At 46.7% G+C, this 26609-nt stretch overlaps 1 protein-coding gene across 1 annotated transcript in view; it reads right to left on the bottom strand.

Moving 5' to 3' along the window:
* Positions 1-26609, bottom strand: part of ryr2a (ryanodine receptor 2a (cardiac)) — a 1161183-nt gene that overhangs the window by 98830 nt on the left and 1035744 nt on the right. Inside the window, 1 exon segment of the mRNA XM_056296806.1 lies at positions 14026-14172. Coding sequence (XP_056152781.1) covers positions 14026-14172 — 147 coding nt within the window.

Below are 26609 nucleotides of genomic sequence, written 5' to 3'. Positions count from 1 at the left end.
GTGTGTCTTCTCCTTTAGGTGTAGATAGACTGCTGAGTCTTGTCCTGAGGAGTTTGGCTTTCTGTGTTGGTCCATCCGATGTAGTGGTTGTTTGGTTTCTCTTATTTATAGGTCAGTGCCGTCGCTGCTAAACAAATGCAAATCAATAGCTCCGATGGCGACGGGCGTGGCTGTACATCGGAGCACAGGAGAGCCACGCATATCAATAGCTCCGATAACGACGGGCGCTGCCAAACATCGGTACACAAAACAGCCACTCATATCTATGGCTCTGTTGGTAAACATCGGGACACAAACAGCCACGCATATCAATAGATCTGACAACGACTCCTAGAGAATAAATTCTGAGTCTCATCACCAGCCAGTCAGACTAGCTTGGTCTAGTCAGAAAGGCACGAACTGATGAAGCCTCTTGGATGAGAAGCGAAATGTCTTCACGGATATATACCAAGTCCAGTTGCACTTGATTCAGCTCCTTTGGACAACCCCATATCATTATTCTGCCGTCGCCATGCTTCACTGTAGGGAGGGTGTTTCTTAGGGCATGAGCAGAGTTAGGTTTGCACCATACAATGCTTTGAATTTTGGCCAAAAAGCTCAACTTTCGTCTCATCTGACCACATAACCTTGACCCACATCCTAACTGAGTCTCTCTCATGCTTGGTAGCAAACTCCAAGCATGCTTTTATATGCATAGTTTTGAGCAACGGCTTCTTTCTTGCCACCCTGTTATATGGTTGACTCATGCACATTTACTCCAGTTTCAGCCACTGACCTCTGGAGCTCCTTCAAAGTGAACTGTGGCATTCCTCACCAGCCCACGTCTTGCTCGGACACTTAGCTTTGAGGGACAGCCTGTCCTACAAAGCATCTGGGTGGTGTGATACAGCTTCCACTTTCTAACCGTAGATCCAACGGTGTTCCGTGGGACATCCAAAAACTTGGATATTGTTTTGTATCCCTTTCCCGCCTTCTGCATTTTAATCACTGTCTTTTACTTCAGTATTATGCTCCTTTTGTCTTCATTTTCTGATGGAGTTCACGCCCAGCTAATGAACTTTACAAAGAGCTTTTTATACCCATAAATGGGACCGTTACTTTAATGTCTTACAGGTGCACACTACATATGTCCAAGTGCGTTTACCTGAGTTTGATTTAGAAATTTGTCATTTGTGTAAACTTGGAGCTTTCAAAACACAAGGGGTTGAATACTTATGCAAGCACTATATTTTAGTTTTTAATTTATTAATAAGTGGGTGAAACATAACTACTTTTGGCTTTGGGAACATACTGTTAGAGCTTATGGGTTCACAAAAATAATATTGTTCAGGAACAGATGTGTGTGTTTTTATAATCCAGAAATTAGTGATGACTGTCAAGGGGGTTGAATACTTTTGCAAGGCACTTTAAGTAGATTTTGGTATAGGCATAGTATTGTCAGAGATGGATAGGCAAAAGCAGGGATGGTGAAGATGTCACTTTATGAGTGTCAACCAAGGTAGAACATGATGTTTGATAAGTACAGTCAATGTAATGGTCAGGGGGGTGTGAGGTCTGCCAGCTTTCACATTGCAGCAATGGAACTCTGGCCTATATCTTCCTACACAGCCGCAGGGCTCTTCACATGCCATGATTACAGGACTGGATATAATGTCCAGAGGAGGCCCTCGAAAGGGATAATGGAGACTATATCCTGACAATCAAACAGGAGATCTGAACAAGATTTTGGAGATCAGCGAGGGATCTGTTTGCATTGAGATGTCCTCTGTGGGACATCAGAGAGGACACATTGTCCTATGTCCTTCTCTGAGAGCTCAAGATGACTCTGTTGTGGGAATAGCTGCTTTTGTCCATGCTCCCTGACCACAGGCTCTGCTAGATACGTTTTCTCCAGTTACACTCATCAGTTGTCTCCTTGCCCAAATGAGGCAAGAAAGGCTTTTGGAATTTGACACTATCTATTTTAAAAGTATATGCCTCTGCTATTTCTATGTGCAATGAAGGTTTTGGAGACAGGTCAGTTTTTAGCCACGTTCTCGTTAAGTGTTTCCTGTAGGGTGCAAGGAAAAAAATTATCGACGAGTCAATCTCGTTCCTCAGTGCAACTTGGCCTTGGTTTTGTAATATCTTGCTGAGGGCCCTTGAATCAACTCCCCTGAAGTAGCTGTCTGTAAAAACAGTCCATCTAATGGTTTTAACCTCAGCTAAGCATGTTGGAGCATTGATGGCCTTATTGGTGTGTCCGTGCATATAATCTATGGTGATGTTGGCAAAGCAACCCCCCCCCCCTTCTCCCCAATTGTATTTGGCCGATTAGCCCACTCTTCCGAGCCATTCCGGTCGCTGCCCCACCCCCTCTGCCGATCCAGGAAAGGCAGCAGGCTACCATATGCTTCCTCTGATACACATGGAGTTGCCAGCTGCTTCTTTTCACTTGACAGTGAGGAGTTTCGTCAGGGGGATGTATCATGTGAGAGGATCACGCTATTCCCCCCGGATCCCCCTGTCCCTTGAACAGGTGCCTTGACCAACCAGAGGAGGTGCTGGTGCAGCAACCAGGACACATACCCACATCTGGCTTCCCACCTGCAGACACAGCCAATTGTCTGTAGGGACGCTGACCAAGCCGAAGGTAACATGGGGATTCGAACCGGCGATCCCTGTGTTGGTCGGCAATGGAATGGGCCGCCATGCCACCTGGACACTCAGCAAGGCAATTCTGAAGCAAAATGTTTGACAAAGAATATTAGAAATTCTTTAAGTTTTGAACTATAGTTTTTAGCACCTTTTTTCCTCCTAACATTGGTAAGGCTGAGAGGAAGCTGCATAGCCTGTACCCGTAATACAAACATTGTTTATATTAGGAATGAATTTATCATCACTCTGGCAACGGTCCTAAGACCAAAACCTTAAAACTGATGTTGAGCAAAAGCAGTATGTGAGAATTTCTTCTCATCAATAGCCCAAGCCCTGACATGACATCTGCAGAAGAACTTGTTTTAAGGCATTAATTTTCCTCTAAGTTATAAAAAAAATTTGTAACTGAAATTCATGTCATTAATTTTTTTTTTGACATATAAGAGCGGAGAAAGTGCACACAGGTGGACTATCTTACGTATGGGGCGCGATCTGAAAGGGATTGGATACTGCAAGGTGGTGACAGGGGAGAATGTAGATGGGCATCATCGGATGGTGGTCTGTAGGATGACTTTGGAGATCAAGTAGAGGGAGAGTGAAGGTAGAGCCAAGGATGATATAGTGGAAGTCGAAGAAGGAAGACTTTGTTGAGTGGAATTCAGGGAGGAGTTAAGACAGGAACTGGGTAGTAGTGAAGAGTTACCGGATGGCTGGGCAAGCACTGCAGAAGAGGTGAGGGAGATGGCTAGGAAGGTACTTGGTGTGTCATCTGGACAGGGGAAGGAAGATGAGGTGACTTGGTGATGGAATGAGGAAGTACAGCATAGTATACAGAGGAAGAGGCTGGCAAAGAAGTGGGATGGTCTGAATGATGAAAGTAGACAGGAGTACAAGGAGATGCAGCGTAAAGCAAAGAGGTGGCAAATGTGAGTTTAGAAACTAAGGAGAATAGGACTTGCACCGACTGGCTAGACAGAGGGACCCAGGTGGGATGAGTGTGCAGCAGGTAAGGGTGATCAAGGATAGAGACGGAAAGTGCTGACAAGCAAGGAGAGTGTGAAGGTGGAAGGAGTACTTTGAAGTGTGGTGGATTAGCAAGGAGTAAGTGAGGGCAGCTTTCAAGAAGATGAAGAGTGGAAAGGCGGTTGGTCCGGATGACATACCTGTGGTGCATGGAGGTGTTAGGAGAGATGGCAGTGGAGTTTTAATTGGATTGTTTAACACAGGAGAGGATGCCCGAGGAATGAAGAAGCGTACTGGTACCGGTTTTCAAGAATAAGGGCAATGTGCAGAACTGTAGCGACTACAGAGGTATAAAGTTGATCAGCCACACCATGAAGTTATGGGAAAGAGTAGTAGAAGCAAGGTTAAGCGGAGAGGCGACAACTAGTGAGCAGCAGTATGGTTTCATGACACAAAAGCACCACAGATGTTGATGAAGAAATATAAAGAAGGTCAGGAGGCGTTACATTGTGTCTTTGTGGATTTAGAGAAAGCATATGAAAGGATGCCGAGAGAGGTGTGGTATTGTATTAGGAAGTCGGGAGTTGCAGAGCAGTATGTAGGAGTGGTGCAGGGTATCTATGAGGGTAGAGTGACAGTGGTGAGGTGTGCAAGTTGGAACAAAAGATGGGTTCACGGTGGAGGTGGGATTACATCAAGGATTGATTCTGAGCCCTTTCTTGTTTGTAATGGTGATGTACAAGTTGACGGACGAGATCAGGCAGAAGTCTCCGTGGACTGTTTGCGGATGATATTCTGACCTGTAGAGTGGAGGTTGAAGGGAGCCTGGAGAGGTGGAGGTACGCACTGGAGAAAAGAGGAATGATAGTCGGTAGAAGCGAGACAGAATCAATATGTTCAATGAGGGCGAGGACCGCGGAATAATGAGGATTCAAGGAGTAGAGGTGACAAAGGTGTATGAGGTTAAATACTTGGGGTCAACTGTTTGGGGTCAAGCAAGATTGAGATGGCTTGGACATGTGTGAAGGAAAGATACTGAATATGGAGCTGCCAGGGAAAAGGAAAAGGGGAATGCTGAAGAGGTTTATAGATGTGGTAAGGGAGGATATGCAGGTGGCTGGTGTGACAGAGAAAGATGTAGATGACAGGAAGAGATGGAAACGGATGATCCGCTGTGGCAACCTCCTAACGGGGGTAGCCAGAAATAGTAGTAGTAGTAGAAATTCATATTGTGAATATCAGCAATATCTTAGTAACTTTTATTCACTTTTAAAATTCCAAACATAATACCAAATGATTTGCTTGTATGCCAAAATTTGAACACAGAATACGTGCACTTTTTTCCACTTCAAGTACTGCATGACTGTAGAGATGTACACAAACGTATATAAACACAAACAAGTGATTCAGTTTCATTTTATATAACTGACATAACTTGAGCTTAACTTTAAAACCTTCTCTGTTATGTGCATACCACTAAGAGATACCGCTTCTTGAAAACCTTTTCTCTATTCCTTTTCTTCAGAAATATGCCATGTTCTGTCAGTATGAATGTTTGCATTCTAATAATTTGCATGGAAATGATTGGATTTTATATTACATGTTAATTACCCTTTCAAATTACTTACTGGACAAGAATGACTTGCTCTTTTTACAGAGTTCATAGGCTGATGACGTCATATGTATTTCATCAGAATTTGCAGGTACTATACAGTAAGCCTTCGATGTAAGCAAAAATAAGGAACAAATTTGATTGAGTATTCCTGAGCCCGTGGACCAACTACAATATTAACACTTGCCTTAGTGCTGTAAACTCAGCAGCGCACATGTCCTTTGCTTGTGTTTAAGGCCAACCTACTGACCTATACTAAAGGGCCACCAACTGACATGGACTAATCCATCCATTTACGTTTAATTCACTACTCCACCACTTTGGCTTCAGCAACAAAATACTACATTTTCTTAAAGATAAATCATTTAAACTTTTAACAATCAATGAGGGGATACTTCTTGGTCATAGACACTTTATTTTTCAGGTTGGGGTGACGTATAAAATGTGTAGCCTCAGAAGAATTCTGAGCTGCAGCTCAACTATTTAACTTTTTCCTGACTTCGAGTTTACCCATGATTCGTAGGGGAAGCCGGTTTTTTGCTCTCCCGGTTAAACACTTGTTTACATTTGCGTAGGTACCAGGGACGCTGTAAAAGCTGGGGTTTAGCCATGGATGAGGTACAAATGGACAACAAAAAAAATGGAGGTGGATACACACTAAAGATGTTTTAAAAAGTCGTGAGGGCACTACTGTAACAGTGCCTCACCCATCACTTCTCAAGGAGTGGGTAGATGACATGAGACAGTGGCCCAACGTTAGCTACATCGATATTGTTGATTACCTTGTGTTTTCTGAAGGTGTTGACGACTTTGTATTTCTGAAGGCAGCAGGAGAGCCCAGCCAAAGCGTCAGTCAAGCTAAACGTATAGCATGGGTCATGCTGAAGGAAAGTGGAGTCGTGGAGACAGTCGGCTGTTCCGTGCATTGCCGGGTTAGTGAAGTCATATAGCCATGCAGCAGCTATTCTATGGAACGTATTCATAAACCCAAATATCTCCTCTCCATTGTTTAATTCAAATCACTCTGATCATACTGTCCATTCTGTTATGATGCTGTAAACCAGTGGTTGAAGTATTCACATCCTTTACTGCAGTAAAGGTACCAATACAGCAATGTAAAAATACTCCATTTCAAGTAAAATTCCTGCATGAAAAATCTTTCATTCATTCATTCATCGTCAGCCACTTCTCCGGGGTCGGGTCGTGGTGGCAGCAAGCTAAGTAGGGCACACCAGAAGTCCCTCTCCCCAGCAACGCCCTCCAGCTCTTCCTGGGGGATCCTAAGGCGTTCACAGGCCAGATTGGACATGTAGTCCCTCCAGCGAGGTCTGGGTCTACCCCGTGGTCTCCTCCCAGTTGGCTGTGCCCTGTAAACCACCAAAGGAAGGCGGCCAGGAAGCATCCTAATGAGATGCCCGAACAACCTCAACTGGCTCCTTTTGACGCGAAGGAGCAGCGGCTCTACTCTAAGCTCCTTCCGGATGTCCGAGCTCCTCACTATCTCCAAGGCTGAGCCCAGACATCCTACGGAGGAAACTAATTTCAGCCACTTGTATCCGCGATCTCACCTTTTTGGTCACTACCCAAAGCTCATGACCATAGGTGAGGGTTGGAACGAGGATTGACTGGTAAATTGAGAGCTTTTCCTTCTGGCTCAGCTCCCTCTTCACCACAACGGTCCGGTACAACGTCCGCATTACTGCTGATGCTGCACCAATCCGCCTGTCAATCCCCCGCTCCATCCTACCCTCACTCGTGAACAAGACCCCGAGATACCTGAACTCCTTCACTTGAGGCAACAACTCCTCCCCAACCCAGAGGCAGCAATCCGCCATTTTCCGGTAGAGAACCATGGCCTCAGACTTGGAGGTGCTGACTCTCATCCCAGCCATTTCACACTCAGCTGCAAACCGCCCCAGTGCGCGCTGGAGGTCGCATTCTGATGAAACCACATCTGTGAAAAGCAGAGATGCAATTCTGAGGTTCCCAAAACGGACACACTCCTCACCTTGGCTGCGCCTTGAGATCCTGTCCATGAATATCACAATCAGAATTGGAGAAACGGGACAACCTTGGCGGAGTCCGGCACCCACCGAAAACGTGTTTACTTTGTGCCAAGAGTGCGGACACAGCTCTCACTTTGGTTATACAAGGACCAGATGGCTTGTAGCAACTGCCCCGGGATACACGGTCGTAAGCCTTCAAGTCCACAAAACGCATGTAAACTGGCTGGTCAAACTCCCATGCCCCCCTCAGCACTCCCACAAGTGTAAAGAGTTGGTCCGTTGTTCCACGGCCAGGACAGAATCCACATTGTTCCTCGTGGATCCGAGGTTCGACAATCGGTCAGCACCTCCTTTTGAGTAGACTTTCTCAGGGAGGCTGAGCAATGTGATGCCCCGATAATTGGAGCACACCCTCCGGTCCCCCTTTTTTAATATGGGAACCACCATCCCAGTCTGCCTCTCCACAGGTACTGTCCCCGACCTCCAAGTGACACTGATGAGGCGTGTCAACCAAGACAGCCCAACAATGTCCAGAGCCTTCACCATCTCGGTGCGAATCTCATCCACATCCGGCACTTTGCCACTGAGGAGCTTTTTAACTACCTGATACCTCTGCCAGGGATATGACTGGGGCTTCCCCTGAGCCTTCAGACTCTACCTCCTCCACTGAGGACGTGTTAGTCGGGTTCAGGAGCTCCTCAGTGTTCTTTCCACCGCTCGACAACATCCCCAGTCCGGGTCAACAGTTCCCCTCCCCGGCTGAACACAGCCTGGGTTGAGCCCTGCTTTCCTTTCCTGAGTCGCCGGATGGTTTGACAGAATGTCCTTGACGCCAACCGAAAGTCATCCTCCATAGCCTCACCAAACTCCTTCCACACCCAAGTTTTTGCTTCTGTGACTGCCGAAGAGGCAGCCCTTCTGGCTTCCCAGTACTTGTGTGCTGCTTCAGGAGACCCCTGGACCAACCAAGTCCGAAAGGCCTCTTTCTTTAGCCTAACAGCTTCCCTCACCGCTGGTGTTCACCAGTGGGTTCTTAGGTTGCTGCATCGACAGGCACCGGTGACCACATATCCTGCCTGCTGCATCTACTATAGCTTGTTTGCAGTCACGTGATTCTGATGACGCGCAACATTCAGATGGAGAGCAGGAAGTGAAAAGCAGAATGGACGAGATGGAGCTAGTTTAGCCCGAACTGTGCTAGTTTAGACGATATTATGAGAGAAGGGTATAAACAGAAAGTAAGATATGTTGGACATAATCCTTATGTTATGAAGAGTTGATTTTTTTAAAAAAAAATTTACGAAGTGGTCACTGCACACGCGCGTTATCCGACTCCGCTCCTCCCAACCACAGACGGTTCGCAAGCCATTTTTTTCAGCGTTTTCGGTCAATTTCTTGCATTCTTTCCCCCCTCATGAACAGCTTTTGGTACTCAATAAAAACTCCTTGTGGTTTCTCAGTTAATGACGCCAAACATAGCCATTTCAAAAGTTTGTGATAGTGCTTCCTATGTAGAAAATCATCCAAAAGAGTTGAATCAAGTGCAACTGGACTTGGTATATATCCGTGAAGACATTTCGCCTCTCATCCAAGAGGCTTCCTCAGTTCGTGCCTTTCTGATTACACCAAGCTAGTCTGACTGGCTGGTGATGAGACTCAGCATTTATCCTCTAGGAGTCGTTGTCAGAGCTATTGATATGCGTGGCTCTTTGTGATCCGATGTTTACCAATGCCCGTCGCTAACAGAGCCATAGATATGAGCGGCTCTTCTGTGTACCAATGTTCGGCCGCGCCCGTCATTATCACCCATGCATATCAATAGCTCTGACAACGACTCCTAGAGGATAAATGCTGAGTCTCATCACCAGCCAGTCAGATTAGCTTGGTCTAGTCAGAAAGGCATGAACGGAGGAAGCCTCTTGGATGAGAGGCGAAACGTCTTCACAGATATATACCAAGTCCGGCTGCATTTGATTCAACTCCCTTTTGATAACCATGACCTGGATGAATGAGAACATTCACAGATATGTAGAAAATCACTTCCTGCCCTCCATCTGTAGTTTGAGACATCATATGCAAACGACCTATAGAGACTTTGAACATGGCCAACGCAGACGCCATATCCCCAGCCTCCCTCGGGATACACGAGAACTTCTTCCGGAGGTGGGATTTGAAGACCTCGTGGACAAGGGCCTCCGCCAGAAAAATCTACTACAGTAAAAGTCCATAAGTATTACGAGCTTGATGTAGTTAACATATTGCAGTAAAAGAACTGGTTTCGTCCCTCTGACTAATGAACATCATAAAAAATAAAACTGCATTTAAACAAAGTACTTGAGTAAATATACTTGGTTACTCTCCACCACTGACTTTATATATCTTAGCTTACCTCTACTGTTTATTCTAAAATATACATACAATATGTACATCACATGGCACTTTACTGCTTTTGCACGACTGGTTAGATGCTAAACTGCATTTCATTGTCTCAGTACTTGTATTATGTGCATTGACAAAATTGAATGTAATCTAATATACAGTGCATCCGGAAAGTATTCACACCCCTTCACTTTCCCCACATTTTGTTACGTTACAGTCTTATTCCAAAATTGATGAAAAAAGAAAGGAATTTAATCTACAATCTACATAATGACAAAGCGAAAAAGGTTTTGTAGAAATTTTTGCAAATTTATTAAGAATAAAAAAACTGAAATATTGCATGTACATAGGTATTCACACCCTTTACTCAGTACTTGGTTGAGGCACCCTTGGCAGCGATTACAGCCTCAAGTCTTCTTGGGTATGAAGCTACAAGCTTGGCACACCTACACTCACCAGCCACTTTATTGTCCAACTGCTCGTTAACGCAAATTTCTAATCAGCCAATCACATGGCAGCAACTCAATGCATTTAGGCATGTAGACATGGTCAAGACGATCTGCTACAGTTCAAACCGAGCATCAGAATGGGGAAGAAAGGTGATTTAAGTGACTTTGAACGTGGCATGGTTGTTGGTGCCAGACGGGCTGGTCTGAGTATTTCAAAAACTGCTGATCTACTGGGATTTTCACGCAAAACCATCTCTAGGGTTTACAGAGAATGGTCCGAAAAAGAGAAAATATCCAGTGAGCGGCAATTCTGTGGGCGAAAATGCCTTGTTGATGCCAGAGGTCAGAGGAGAATGGCCAGACTGGTTCGAGCTGACAGAAAGGCAACAGTAACTCAAATAACCACTCATTACAACCGAGGTATGCAGAAGAGCATCTCTGAATGCACAACACGTCGAACCTTGAGGCAGATGGGCTACAGCAGCAGAAGACCACACCGGGTACCACTCCTGTCAGCTAAGAACAGGAAACTGAGGCTACAATTCGCACAGGCTCACCAAAATTGGACAATAGAAGATTGGAAAAACCGTTGCCTGGTCTGAGTCTCGATTTCTGCTGTGACATTCGGATGGTAGGGTCAATTTGGCGTCAACAACATGAAAGCATGGATCCATCCTGCCTTGTATCAACGGTTCAGGCTGGTGGTGTAACGGTGTGGGGGATATTTTCTTGGCACACTTTGGGCCCCTTAGTACCAATTGAGCATCGTGCCAACGCCACTGCCTACCCGAGTATTGTTGCTGACCATGTCCATCCCTTTATGACCACAGTGTTCCCATCTTCTGGTGGCTACTTCCAGCAGGATAACGCGCCATGTCATAAAGCTCGAATCATCTCAGACTGGTTTCTTGAACATGACAATGAGTTCACTGTATTCAAATGGCCTCCACAGTCACCAGATCTCAATCCAATAGAGCACCTTTGGGATGTGGTGGACCGGGAGATTCGCATCATGGATGTGCAGCCAACAAATCTGCAGCAACTGCGTGATGCTATCATGTCAATATGGACCGAACTCTCTGAGGAATGTTTCCAGTACCTTGTTGAATCTATGCCGCGAAGGATTAAGGCAGTTCTGAAGGCAAAGGGGGTCCAACCCGGTACTAGCAAGGTGTACCTAATAAAGTGGCCAGTGAGTGTATATTTGGGGTATTTCTCTCATTCTTCTCTGCAGATCCTCTTGATCTCTGTAAGGTTAGATGGGGATCGTCGCTGCACAGCTATTTTCAGGTCTTTCCAGAGATGTTCAATGGGGTTCAAGTCCGGGCTCTGGCTGGGCCACTCAAGGACATTCACAGACTTGTCCCGAAGCCACTCCTTCGTTGTCTTGGATGTGTGCTTAGGGTCATTGTCGTGTTGAAAGGTAAACCTTCGCCCCAGTCTGAGGTCCTGAGCGCTCTGGAGCAGGTTTTCATCAAGGATCTCTCTCTGTACCTTGCTCCATTTATCTTTCCCTCGATCCTGACTAGTCTCCCAGTTCCTGCTGCTGAAAAACATCCCCACAGCATGATGCTGCCACCACCATGCTTCACTGTAGGGATAGTATTAGCAAGGTGATGAGAGGTGCCTGGTTTCCTCCAGACGTGACGTTTGGCATTCAGGCCAAAGAGTTCAATCTTGGTTTCATTAGATCAGAGAATCTTGTTTCTCATTGTCTGAGAGTCCTTTAGGTGCTTTCTGGCAAACTCCAAGCGGGCTGTCATGTGCCTTTTACTGAGCAGAGGCTTCCGTCTGGCCACTCTACCATAAAGGCCTGATTGGTGGAGTGCTGCAGAGATGATTGTTCTTCTGGAAGGTTCTCCCATCTCCAGAGAGGAATGCTGGAGCTCTGTCAGAGTGACCATCGGGTTCTTGGTCACCTCCCTGACAAAGGCCCTTCTCCCCCGATTGCTCAGTTTGGCTGGGTGGCCAGCTCTAGGAAGAGTCCTGGTGGATCCAAACTTCTTCCATTTACAAATGATGGATTTTTACTTCTCATGTGTGTCCAAAGGAGTTGAATCAAGTGCAACTGGACTTGGTATATATCCGTGAAGACGTTTCGCCTCTCATCCAAGAGGCTCCCTCAGTTCGTGCCTTTCTGACTAGACCAAGCTAGTCTTACTGGCTGGTGATGAGACTCAGAATTTATCCTCTAGGAGGAGTCGTCAGAGCTATTGATATGCGTGGCTCTTTGTGATCCGATGTTTACCAACGCCCGTCGCTAACAGAGCGATAGATATGAGTGGCTCTTTTGTGTACCGATGTTTGGCCGCACCCGTCGCCATCGGAGCTATTGATTTGCATATGTTTAGCAGCGACGGTCGTTGGGGGTGTTAGTTTCGACTTCATTATTCAGTGGTCATGAGAGTCGTTGGAGCCGTTAGTGACCGACTGTTGTTCTTGGAGGCTAGGCTTCTTGAGTCTCCTGGGTAGAGATGAAAGGACGGCATTGTAAGTGGGAGATAAGTACAATGCTGTCCTTTCATCTTAACATGTCGAAGCATGTTAAGATTAAGATATACTTTATTAATCCCCATGGGGAATTTCTGCATTTAACCGATCCTGACTCTGTAGCTAGGAGCAGCGGGCAGCTACAGCGCCCGTGGACCAACTCCAGTTCTTTCCCATTGCCTTGGTCAGGGGCACAGACAGGAGTATTAACTCTAACATACATGTCTTTGATATGGAGCCTCTTAGGGAACATGGAAGGGGAAAAAAGGAACGTACAAGATCTCGCAAAGCCTTTCATGTAAGTCAACGTCTTTCTCGCTCGGTTGCGGAACTGAACCAGAAGTACATGAAAATTTTGCAAGATCTCGCAAAAGGTACATCCTTTTTTCACCTTCCACGTCCCTTAAGGGCCTCCGTACCTTGATGTTGGGAGGAAACTGGAGCACCAGTGAAAACCCAAAACGGACAGGGGGAGAACTTGCAAACTCAAAACAAAGTACCGGGGATGGCCTGGGTTTCGAACCCAAGACCTTATTGCTGTGAGGCAACAGTGCATACCACTGGGCCACCATGCTGCCTAAATGTATGGTGGACTGAAACCCACGGTTGATTAGAACACTGCTAATGGGTAATGGCTAAATAAAACGGAGGCACCAAGCTGCCTATGTTCATGTGTCCACTGGAGTCCTTCAAATCTAAACATAACACATTTCTATAGCAGCAGGTGGTGATAAGTTTTTGTGGTATGCAGTATTATTTGGTATGACTGTGTTTGTAATTACGTGAGCATGTTAATGAACTGAGTGACCAAGACAATGGTGGGTTTTGACTAAACATGTTTGCAGTGGATCAGGGTATCATATGGATACATGAGGTCTGTAAGGCAAGAAGTGAGTATATGTAATTTTGTGAAGTCCAGTTGTAATGGAAATGGTATCATATGCTATTGTAGACAGAGATAGCTGTCAAGTATGTACCACATGCCGCCTCCAATGGATGTGGAGTCACCAGCTGCTTCTTTTCACCTGACAGTGAGGAGTTTCACCAGGGGGACGTAGCGCATGGGATGATCACGCTTGTTCCCCCCTGAACAGGCAACCCGACCAACCAGAGGAGGCGCTAGTGCAGCGACCAACACACATACCCACATCCGGCTTCCTACCTGCACACATGGCCAATTGTCTGTAGGGACGCCCAACCAAGCCGGAGGTAACGGGGATTTGAACTGGCGAGCCACATGTTGGTAGGCAACGGAATAGACCACTACGCTACCCTTACACGAAATTGTCAATTCTACTTAAAAATGTACATTTGGAGATGGATATCTTAGTTATATGAGCCCATTATTTTAAATCATGAGCATGAATGTTTATATCATGTTCTACCTTTTAAATATTTTTATAACTGGCTGTTCTTCCTCTAAGCACAAATGGGGTGAATACATGTCTTGTTTATGTAAACTATGCAAGCGATGCCATTAAAAACCTACCTGTTTGCCATTGTGTGTGACGGAAGAGAGAATAGTACGGAGTGTCTTGAAACCCATGGCAATATCCAGCAGATGAGCAGCAAAGAAGAAGTTGTTATAATGACCCAGGATGGACATGGTCATGTACCAGGCCAGATAAAGGAAGGACTGAGAAGAGAGAGAGAAAATAAGAGAACAAGGGAAAACATAAAAAGATCAGATTTTTATGGGGGGGGGGTATTTCCTCGTCCAAGGGTCAAGGATCTAAGTTTAGAGACTTGTTCACCCATCTTTGTTCACTCTGTGGAGGTAAAGGCCTGATGCTGTAACCATGATTAAGAGCAACACAAATAAAGTGGATGGAATAACCTCACTAAAACAACAAAGCAGAGTCTATGTGGTAAATGTTTCCATAGTATCAACATGTAATACAAAAGTATTCGTGTTTTTTTTGGGGGGGGGGGGTTTCCAACACTTTCTTGGTAGGACTATGTCTTTCAATGATTTTTTTTGTGACTGTCCCCCCCCCCCCCCCCCCCACACCTAATTTCCAGACCTCTTGTTGCCCTCCCAGCAGAAAACATGTCAGAATCCCCATGTGAAGTTATCAGTGTGAGTCATAACTGCCACCCTTAGGGCCTCAGATAATGAGAGATTTTTCAACTGAAGCAAAGGTCTGGAGGTCCCCTCCAATAAAATTTCAAGTTTCAGGGACTTGGTTTCCGGTATTCTGGCGGCTTTTTAAATATGAATTATCATAATAAAAGCAGTGTAATGTTTCTTTTATGCCTTTCCCTTAAAAGCCTGAACAGGAAATTATTCTTTCTCTGATGTCTGAAATGTACCCATTATTTTTTTCTCTTCAAACTCTCTAACCGCCCACTTGGTCACTCGGGAGAGCTTTCATCGTGGTAAATGTAACCTTGGAGATTGCACATAGGGTGAAGCTGAACTGATGTCCTAATGGAAATATGATGTTGGAGTGATATGGCCCATAGATATTGCAGACAGGTTATGATATGCGGTGCAGTGGTTAGCGCGGTCGCCTCACAGCAAGAAGTTTCTGGGTTTGAGCCCCAGGGTAGTCCAACCTTGCGGGGTCGTCCTCTGTGTGGAGTTTGCATGTTCTCCCCGTGTCCACGTGGGTTTCCTCCGGGGGCTCCGGTTTCCTCCCACAGTCCAAAGACGTGTGTGTGTGTGTGTGTGTGTGTGTGTGATGGCCTGGCGGCCTGTCCAGAGTGTCTCCCCGCCTGCTGCCTTATGACTGCTGGGATATGCTCCAGCATCCCTGTGACCCTGAGAGCAGGGTAAGCAGTTTGGATAATGGATGGACGGAAAGTTACGATTTAAAAAAAAAAAAGAAAAAAAATTGGAAATGCGTAAAAATACAGGGGAAATACAAGATTATTGAAAACAAGGGACAATGGAGAGAGGGCAGTTTATGGTGGGAATTTAGGTCTAGGCTACTTGAGATCAGAATCATGTTTATTGGCCATGTAGGTTTGCACTATATGGAATGTGACTCTGGTTTCGTGGCTCTCTCAGTGTACTTAGAATAACAGCACTACAACACAACAATCTTCACATATCTACACAAGGACTGACTTATACAGGTGAAACAAGAGGTGATAATGTGCAATGGTGCAGAGAATATATGAGATGCTGAAATCCATGTTAGCAGGTTACTTGCATACATGTCTGAGGTAGATGTACATGACAGCGTACCAGCATATGTACAATACCGTATATACAACATGTTGGATTTATTGACGGCGTTAAGTGTTCATTTGAATGACAGCCCACAGACAGAAACTGTTTTTATATCTGGTTGTTTTGGGGTGTAGTGCCAACCAGAGGGAAGGAGTTGGAACAGGCTGTGATGGGTCTGCAGTGATGTTGCCTGCTCGTTTCCTGAGTCTGGAGGTGTATTAGTCCTGAATGGAGGGCAGGCTGGCACCAATGATTTTCTCTGCAGACCTAACTGTCCATTCTAGTCTGTCCCTGTCCTGTTTGGTGGCCGATCCAAACCAGACAGTGATGGATGTGCAGAGGACAGACTGGATTATTGCAGTGTAGAACTGAATCAACAGTTCCTGAGGTAGGTTGGATTTCTTGAGCTGGCAAAGAAAGTACATCCTCTGCAGGGCCTTTTTGATGATTGTGTCAGTTGTGGAACCCAGAAATCTGTAGCTTTTCATCGTAGACATCGTGCTGTTGAGTATGGTGGCGGTGTTGTGGGACTCATCCTGAAGTCCACTGTCATCTCCACTGTTTTGAGCATGTTCAGCTCCAGGTTGTTATGGCCGCACCAGAGGACCAGCTAATCAACCTCCCGTCTATATAGTGATCTGGGAGAAGGCAGTGCTGAGCTCAGAATGGAGTTTGGTAAGTTGAGTGCTGTGGTCTTTTACCACCACCTCAAGAACTATAGGATTCTGGGGCTTAGGGGTTACAGCTGCCTGAGCGACCACCTGCCCCTTGGGTTTGCTTTGGCTCATTCTGGCGTCGATGTTCTGTTATGCATCACGAATGAAGACCAGAGACTAGCGAAACCCAAAGGACAGATGGGCACCGAGAAAACCCGAAGGCAATTTTAATGGAGGTAAATAAACACTGCCACAGGGATGATAACAGAGGAATCTCAGGTGGGGGTTGTGAAAATGTGCGTGCGCCTGTCTACCAAAGTCTGAATCCGTAGAGCGAGGGGTTGTCCGAGGAAGTCCGTGTCCGAGATCCAGGAAATCAAGTCCGAAGGGAGGGGTCCAGAGAGAGACACGCAGAGAGAGATCACTGGAGAGGTCCGGGGAAAACATGATGGTCGCTGGGGACGAGGAGTGAGGGAGACACGTGGAGCTGTGGAAGTCGCGGAGGGAGGGTCTTGAGGGAAACAAAAACAGCGAGACACTGGGCGACCATCCGATGGCGTTGGGGTGGGCCCGATAGAACTCCTTCAGGAGTCGGCCAGGTAGGATTGGGGCACTCAGCTGCGATTCTCGGGCCTGTAACCAACCCAGTCCACCAGGTATTGGTAACCCCGGCCCTGGCGGCGAACGACGAGCAGTCGGTTGATGTCCCAGACCCAATCGCCACCGTCGAGGACTCTGGGAGGCGGAGGAGCTTGGACAGGGGGAGACGGGGCTGGAGGCTACCAGTATGAGGTAAGAGACATGAAACACAGGATGGATCTTAAGTGAGGCAGGGAGGAGGAGACGTACCGCGGAGGGGTTGATGCGGCCAATTGTGTAGGGAGCAATGTAGCGAGGAGTCAGCTTCTGGGAGAGTGTCGGGAGGGGGAGGCCAGTAGCCACACTCTCTGGCCAGAACGATAGGCTAGGGCTGGCACTCTCCGCCGGTTGGCGCCCCTCTGTGGCCCGCAACACAGCGGCCCGGGCAGTCTTCCAGATGTGACGGCACCAGCGGAGATGGGCCCTGGTGGGCGGGACCGCCACCTCCAACTCCTGACAGGAAAACAGAGGAGGTTGATAACCAAGGGAGCACTCAAAGGGGGACAAACTGGTAGCAGAACTCTCCATGGTGTTAAGGGAATACTCCACCTAGGGTAGGTTCTTGCTCCAGGAGGTGGGGTTGCTGGTGGTGACGCAATGCTAGGCCGCCTCCAGGGCTTGGTTGGCCCGCTCCACCTGCCCATTGGTCTGGGGGTGGTATCCGAAGGAGAGACTGACCATGGCCCCAATCCCCTTACAGAAGGCCTGCCACACCTTAGAAGTGAACTGGGGACCACGGTCGGAGACAATGTTCTGAGGGATCCCATGGAGACGGATATTATGGGAGACAAGGAGGTCTGCCGTCTCAGCCACAGAGAGGAGCTTGGGAAGGGTGACAACATGGACGGTCTGGCAGAACCAGTCAACAATGGTCAAGATAGTATCATTACCTTGGGGCACGGGGAGGCCAATCACGAAGTACAAGGCAATGTGTGACCAAGGTCGACTGGGGACAGGGAGGGGGCACAGGAGACCCGCCGGCGGGCGATGGGTAGCCCAGGCACAAGTGGGGCAGGCGGCCACAAACTCTTTGGTGTCCGCCTCCATAGTGGGCCACCAGAAGTGTCTGTGGATGAGGGCCACCGTCCGGTGGACGCCGGAATGACAGGCGAACCGGCTGGAGTGCCTCCACTCCAGCACCTGGGACCAGACGGCGGATGACACAAATAGGCGATTCTGGGGTCTGTTGCCTGGGTCAGGCTGGGCGTGCTGAGCCCTTCACACCACCAATGCAATAGCCCAATTAACGGCACCCACCACCCGGGCTGGGGGAAGGATGGTGTCAGGGGTGTCTGGTGCATCGGGTGAGCCCTCTGGAAACAGGCGGGAGAGGGCATCTGCCCTGACGTTCTTGGAACCCGCGCGGTAGGTGAGGGTGAAGACGAACCGGCTGAAAAAGTGAGCCCAGTGCACCTGCCGGGGGTTAAGCCTCTTCACCATTCGTATGTAGGTCAGATTCTTGTGGTCTGACCACACAACGAAGGGCTGCTTTGCTCCCTCCAACCAGTGTCTCCACTCCTCTAGGGCGGCATGGACCGCCAGTAACTCCCGGTTGCCGATGCCATGATTCCTCTCTGCTGGGCTGAAACGCTGGGAGAGGAAGGTGCACGGGTGGACTCTCTGGTCCTCCTCTGACCGCAGGGAGAGGACGGCTCCGTTGCCCATGTCCGATGAGGCCACCTCCATGATGAACTGCTTGGACGGGTCAGGGTGAGTGAGTACCAGAGCTGTCGTAAACAGTCCCGTCAAGACCGAGAAAGGGCCTCCGCCTCCGGGGTCCAAGAGAAGGGGCGGAGGGTGGAGGTTAGTGCAGTGAGGGGGGCGGCCACTCGGCTGAACCCCCTGATGAAGCGCCGATAAAAGTTGGCGAACCCGAGGAAGCACCGGAGTTGCATCCTGTCGGTAGGCCTGTACTCCAGGCAGACGTGCAGGTGGTGTTTCTGCTCTGTCGTGGAGAACACGAGGATGTCGTCCAGGTATATCACCACAAACATGTTAAGCATGTCCTGCAACACGTCGTTGACCAGCGCTTGGAAGACGGCCGGGGCATTGGTGAGGCCAAAGGGCATGACGAGGTACTTGAAATGCCCTAGGTGCCTATAGGCTTGTCAGAGCCTTACCGCAGGGTTCAGTACATCAAAGCACAGAGAGGCATTCTGGGAGGCTTCTTATAGAGGGCTGCCTGATTGCCGCAGGTGTGCCTGATAGATGATGGCAAACACTTAGTGCAGCGCAGCGCTCCTCTCCTCAGAGCACGGACCGAGTGCTCGGATGTTTCCAGCACGTCCGAGCTGGGGAAGTGGCTTGAACGTGCCAGGGAGGCAGCTCGGGGCGGTGTAACCACAATATGAAGTCCACAAACAGGACCCTTGTGTATGTCCCTGGGGAGTCTTAGTTTAGTTTAGTTTAAAAGTTTATTTGGGAAGGGACAATATCCATTAATCAACATTCGAAACAAATGTAAATGTACCCGAGTTAGCTAATACACTAGTTTCCATCGGCAGTCCCTTTGTCTGATGTTGTTAGACATCCTAGGATAATAAAATAGTACCAATAAATAAACAAACAACCTAGTCAATATACAATACAAAAACAACAAGAGCAAACAAACAAACAAGAAAATATGTAAAGATAATATAGAAAATATCATGTATAAAAAAGCAGACATACAATACAGCTAATGTACAATACACTTAAATAACATGTTAACATTGGTGGTTCTTAAGTCATTTCTTGACATTACATTTAAATTAAAAATAGGATGGGGACTCTGATTGTGGTACTGAGTTCCATTGGTGTGATGCTCCAAAGAAGACGGCCTGACTAAATGCAGTTCTCCTGAGTGGGATTGTGCAGTCCCCTCTAGCTGCACCTCTTATAGCTCTGTTTGTGGTAGATTTGAAGTTGATGAAGCTGGACAGAGGAGGAGGAGCTAAACCATACATGATCTTATAAACTAGGCAGACATTTTTGTATTTGATGAGGTTTTCCCTACTATTATACTTTTTTTAGAATATGACAACGATGAAAAGTGAATGGCTTCTTGTCTAAGGTTTTGAGTATTTGTATAATGTTTCTAGTGGTTTTAATGTTGTAGTGTGTGTTAGACCAGCTTATCAGACAATAGGTGATGTAGGAAACAACCATCGAGTGGAAGTATATCTTTGCTGCCTCAGTTGATAGGAAGTATCTGGTAAACCTGAAATTTGCCAAACTAAACTTTACTTTATTGCAGACCCTTATGTGGGTTTTGAAGCCAATGTTTGAATCTATGTGCACTCCTAAGTATTTGCATTCTGAGACAACTTGTAGGCTCTCTCCCTGGCTGAGAATATCTTGCTCTATATTTTTGCTGTTGCTTTTTGAGAAAAACATACAAACTGTTTTCGACACATTCAATTGCAGACGACATTGGTTAAGCCAGGATGTGACCTTCCACATAACATTTGTTAATTTTATTGCCACTTCTGTAGTTTTACCACGAGAAAAAAATAGCTATCATCATCAGCATACATTGATATCACATTTTCCACACACAGAAGGTAGGTCATTGATGTACATGCTGAATAGGATTGGACCCACTATAGAGCCCTGTGGGACAACAGTTGATAGATCCAGAGAATTAGATGTATAATTATCGATTTTGACAAACTGGGAGCAAGATGAGAGGTAAGATCTGATAAGGTTGGCAAATTCTGTGGAAAGATTGAAATTGAGTAGTTTATGCAGTAGGATGTTATGATTAATGCTTTCCAGAGGGGAATTATCAGTCTACGTCACACAGGTTCTACTGCGCATGTCGGCTGCAGCAAGGAAGTCGCCGGCATCACCATGTCGTGTTGTGCAGTCGGTTGACAGAATCGTTTTGACAGACAAAACAAAACGCTCAAGTTTTACCAAATTCCGTCAACTCGCACCCCTTTTAAGGCTAACAGGAGACGTCTTTGGTTGCAAGCAATCAGAAGAAGCGACTGGAGCGAGGAACTAATTAAAAATGCCCGCATTTGCAGTGATCACTTCATAACAGGTAAGTTAACGTTCGGTCTCAGATAACAGGCTAATCAGCCATAACGTTACACCACTCGTTTTAACTTGGAACAACAAACGTTAAATAACGTAATTATTGAGTCTTATGCATATATAACTAACAATGTTTGCAAGCAACAGAGTAATTAAGTTCAAGTTTGAGTTGAACTAGCTTAGACGCTAACGTACCTTGGTTAAGTTTTGCTAAAGTTGTGTTGCTAGTAATATGGTGATTGTGTGTGCAGCATTAACAAACCTTTGTAAATGTATAGCCCCTAGAAAATAACTTGTCAGTGTTTTGATAAAGGTTCCACGAAATTATAATTACATTTTCCAGTATGTAGAGTCAAAGATAAATTTCAAGGGTTTATTAGTCATACGTTTATGTGCAGGTACAGCAGCAGTGACATGAGGTAATTTTTTTTTTTACAAGATGCACACCTATTTTAAAAAAATATTATTGAGATTAATTCAACATTCAATTGTTTTAATGTAAGATGCAACTACAGGCAATGCCAATTTATTACTGCATTAAATGATTTGTTTCACAGTACATCTTTTTGACTTCATTTTTTTTGCACTGTTCACAATACCATTCCACAGTCTTTCTTTTGATTTTTGCATATTCGAAGTGGAAATGGTCCTTGCACTTTGCACAGGTGGTCCTCTATCCGAACTCTGGCCTTTCACAGTGGGAGCAGACTGTAGGTGCTTGTATGTTTGGTCTATGCTGCAGATTAAGAGCTCAGGTTAAGAGTCTGGCTGGCTTCACCTCTCTTTTGGATGTGAGGAGCCACTTGTTTGTCCCTGAGGTACAAGACTTCTCGGTCTTTCCATACCTGACCCACAGCTCAACTTTGAGCATAAGTGCAGCAACACGCCTGCAGCATGACCCCAAGCTGCAAGAAAATGGTATAGAGATTAATACCTAGTAATCTAATGTATTACACACATTGGTTTAAATGTGTTCAGGCTAGATATGCCCGCATAATAGCTGTATAATTGCAGCAAATGAGCAGTGAAATTTTGTTTACTACATTAACGACAGTGACTGAAGAAGTTAAATAGTAATGGAAAGCTAAGAGTATTTAGTAAATTAACTTAAGTTACATACCCAGCCATACCGGTGCAGTTTGCTTTCAGAATACAGTTGTTTCTCTTGTTCATAATAACCCAGACCTTGTACATCTCCGTATTATTGCCCTGTCTTTGGCTAGGCAGCACCTCAGTCCTTAGAAATACAAAGTTTTCAACTTTGTAATCATGAACTAGTATGTCCTGGACATGGCCTCTAGTAACATTGTTGTATGCATCCAGAGACGTGTACACGTTCAAGTTCTCCCGGAATAAAGACTTGGTATTCGTGAATATTTGGCCACTAAAGACTGGGCCATTTTGTCTCGTCATTAATCCACTGACCTGCGCCTAAAGCATGTGGGCCTCTAACACATATCATAGCATAACTGGTCTTATCACTGGGTGACAAGCTGTTGTAGTAGACGGAAAACATTTTAAAACTAAACTCAAACTCTTGTAACGTATAGGAAGTTCGCTAGCCGTCTTCATACCAAGCCGAGATGGTAATCAACAGTCGGGTAACGTTATTCCTGCAGCCAAGCTGCGCGCGCATCCCCAGTGTTTGCTAACAAATAATTCCTCTAAAGATCAAGGAACATGGCGCCTACAGCCTCGCCTTTGTCCATTGACACCTTAACCTTTAGCCCTGAATCCATATTGCATTGGGTGCAGTGGGAAGGAACTATTGTTGAGATGGTCAATGATTTGTTTGGCAAAAGGTTTTTCGAATACCTTTGATACAATGGGTGAAATACTGATGAGCCTGTAGTTAGTGGTCAGACGACAGTCACCGCCTTTGAGTATAGGCGTTAGAACTGCCGACTCCCATGAGTTGGGGAAACCTCGCTTAAGAGGTATTAATGATATGCATTAGTGGGTTAGCTATTGAGTTGATCTCTTTCAACATGAGTGTGTCCATACCATATATATCCTTAGCCTTTGAAGACTTGAGAGATGCGATTACTTTTACTACCTCTGACTCAGACACTGGTCTTAATGCTAGTGCTGGCTCACTAGTACTGATGGTCCATGCACTGCTTTGTTGAACTGTGAAAATTTGGGCAATGGTAGTCACTGACTCGACAAAGTACTGGTTGAGGGCCTGTGCCACATTAACTGGGCTCTGTAGGATTGTGTCATTGACCTTCAATTCAGTTGGCTTTGTTTTGACTGGATAATTTTTTAATCTGGCTCCATATAGCTTTTGAGTTACGGTGAGAGTTTTCAATGATTTTGATGAAGAAGTCCGCCTTTGCTTTTCTAAATTCTCTTGTTACCTTGTTTCTTAGCATTGCAAATGTATGTCTATCATGGAACAACTTTGATTTTGTGGCTATTTTTAAGGCCCTGTCTCACTCCTTCATTAAGTTTTGGACATCATTGTTCACCCTGTTGTGGTTACACCGCCCCGAGCTGCCTCCCCGGCACGTTCAAGCCACTCCCCCAGCTCGAACGTGCCGGAAACATCCGAGTGCTCTGAGGAGACGAGCGCTGCACCAGGTGTTTGCCATCATCCATCAGGCACACCTGCGGTAATCAGGCAGCCCTCTACAAGAAGCCTGCTAGAACGCCTGTCTGTGCTTCGACTTACTGAACCCTGCGGTAAAGCTCTGACAAGCCTTCGAGCTTTCCTTGCCCTCTTGCTATTCCGTTATTCCCAGTGTCTATATTCGTGTCTCCCTTTTCTCCCTCCCAGGACTCTCCCTCCACGGCTCCCCGCATCTCCCTTGCTCCTCGCCCCCAGCGACCTTCACGTTTTCCCCCGGACCTCTCCAGCGAGCTCCCTCCGTGTCTCTCTACCTGGATCCCTCCTACTCGGACTTGACTTCCTGGATCTCGGACCCGGACTTCCTCGGACAACCCCTCGCTCTACAGATTCGGACTTTGGTAGCCAGGCACACATCATCTCAACAATGCCCACCTGAGACTCACCTGTTATTATACCCTGTGGCAGTGTTGCTCTGTTGTCTGTCTGTCCTTTTGGGTTTCGCTGCACTGGCCTCTGGTCTTCATTCGTGACACATAACAGAACATCGCAGCCAGAATGAGCCAAAGCAAACCTGAGGGGCAGGCGGTCGCTCAGGGAGCTATAGCCCCTAAGCCCCAGAACCCTCTCGAGGTAGTGGTAAAGGACCACAGCACTCAACTCACCCAACTCCATTGTGAGCTTAGCACTGCCTTCTCCCGGATCACTGGAGAAATCAGCGGGCTCCAGGCTAACTCGCATACCTCGGCTAGCACCCTTGCTTCACTCTCCGTGCAGATCGCTGCTCTGGCTGTGGCAGTGTCCAAGATCAGCGACCGCCCTGGTCCCTGCCCCAAGCTCGGCCTCCGGATTCCCCATTCCTGGTCCCGACGTTCCCCCTCCTCCAAGTCAACCCACACTGGACCCCCGGTTCAAGCCTAACCTTCCCTGCCCCAAGGCTTTCAGTGGGGAGTTCGAGCTGTGCAGGTGTTTCCTTGGTCAGTGTGAGCTCCTGTTCAAACATCAGCCAGCCAGGTATAGGACAGGGGAGACCAAGGTAGCCCTTATTATGTCCCTCCTCACTGGCAAAGCCCTCAGCTGGGCCATAGCGGCGGTTGGCCATACTGAACTGCTCGCCTCTGACTATGGTGCCTTCCGCCGTGAGTTCCGTCTGGTGTTCGACCACTCAGCTGATGGGCAGGATGCTGCCAGCCGCCTCCATTCCATCCAGCAGGGAGCTAGGTTGGTGGCGAGGATACTCGTGGCAGACAGTGGGTGGGATGACACTGCGCTCAAGAGAGCATACAGGTGGGGACTGAGCGAGCCCGTCAAAGACCTCATCCTTTGGGACTGCCCTGGTTCCTTCAATGAGCTCGTCACCCTTGCCCTCCTGATGGACGAACGGCTGCGGGAGCGGCGCCAGGAACGCGCCCCACGCACTGGGGCGTCCAATAAACCAACCCCCAACCATTCTACCGGTGCCTTCCCTGAGTCAGCGTCCTGTGGGCTCTCTCCACACTACACTGGCCTCTGTTCTTCATTTGTGACACGTAACACACCCAGAAGAGTTTGTTTCTTATTTTTGCATTTCATCTTAATCGAAAATTCATTGATTATAGATTGTAATTTTTCTGTAAAGTTTCGGCTAGTTACGTCTGAATAATTTTCAAGGAGTAGTATTAGTAGTAAACCTCTTGCATGTTAATTTTCTTGATACCATATTGACAGCCCAGTTGTCATGTTGTGTGATTTTGTGATCCTTTTGCGTCTATTTCTAAATATTCGGTCAATCTGGGTACTGGTGCTGTTTGTTATTCTTGTTGGACCTTTAACCATTTGAGTCAAATTAAAACTACCAGTAGTTTGCTAAACTTTTTCCTTAAAAACTTAGAAATAGAGCAACATCTGTATCACTTTTGACTTCACTGCAAACAATTATCAGTTGAAAAAATTGATCGTAAGAACGTTGGACCATGAAATTCCATCCCGCCCCCCCAAAAAAAATCACAATTTTTTTGAGAGAAGGAGAGGGGGAAGTCATGTCCAGAGGCAGCTAGAGAGGAGGAAGGGTAGGTGTGTGGAGGTGAGAGTCGGAACTTTGAATGTTGGCACTATGACTGGTAAAGGGAGAGAGCTGGCTGATATGATGGAAAGAAGAAAGGTAGGCATACTGTGTGTGCAAGAGATCAGGTGGAAGGGGAGTAAGGCCAGGAGTATCGGAGGTGGGTTCAAACTCTTCTACCATGGTGTGAATGGGAGGAGGAATGGGGTAACTCTGAAGGAAGAGTATGTCAAGAGCATGCTGGAGGTGAAGAGAGTGTCAGACAGAGTGATGAGTATGAAGCTGGAAATCAAAGGTGTATTGCTGAATGTTATCAGCGCATATGCCCCGCAAGTTGGTTGTGAGATGGACAAGAAAGAATAATTCTGGAGTGAGTTAGACGACGTGGTGGAGAGGGTACCCAAGGAGGAGAGAGTGGTGATTGGAGCTAACATCAATGGATATTTTGGTGAAGGGAACGGGTGATGGGAAGGTATGGAGTCAAGGAGAGAAATGTGGAAGGACAGATGATGGTCGTTTTGCGAAAAGGATAGAAATGGCTGTGGTGAATACATATTTCAAGAAGAGGGAGGAACATGGTGACGTACAAGAGTGGAGGAAAGTGCACACAGGTGGACTATATCTTATGTAAAAGGGATTGGAGACTGCAAGGTGGTGACGGGAGAACGTAGCTAGGCAGCATCAGATGGTGACCTGTAGGATAACTTTGGAGACCAATAAGAGGAAGCAAGTGAAGACACAGCCGAAGATCAAATGGTGGAAGTTGAAGAAGGAAGAATGTTGTGTGGAGTTCAGGCAGGAGTTAAAACAGGCACTGGGTGGTAGTGAAGAGTTGCCGGATGGCTGGGCAACCACTGCAGAAATAGTGAGGGAGACAGCTAGGAAGGTACTTGGTGTGTCATCAGGATAGAGGAAGAAAGACGAGGAGACTTGGTGGTGGAATGAGGAAGTACAGCAAAGTATACAGAGG

This window comes from Lampris incognitus, chromosome 17 (genome assembly GCF_029633865.1).
Source record: "Lampris incognitus isolate fLamInc1 chromosome 17, fLamInc1.hap2, whole genome shotgun sequence".
In the NCBI taxonomy this organism is placed as follows: Eukaryota; Metazoa; Chordata; class Actinopteri; order Lampriformes; family Lampridae; genus Lampris; species Lampris incognitus.
This window is presented reverse-complemented; position numbering and strand designations above follow the sequence as displayed.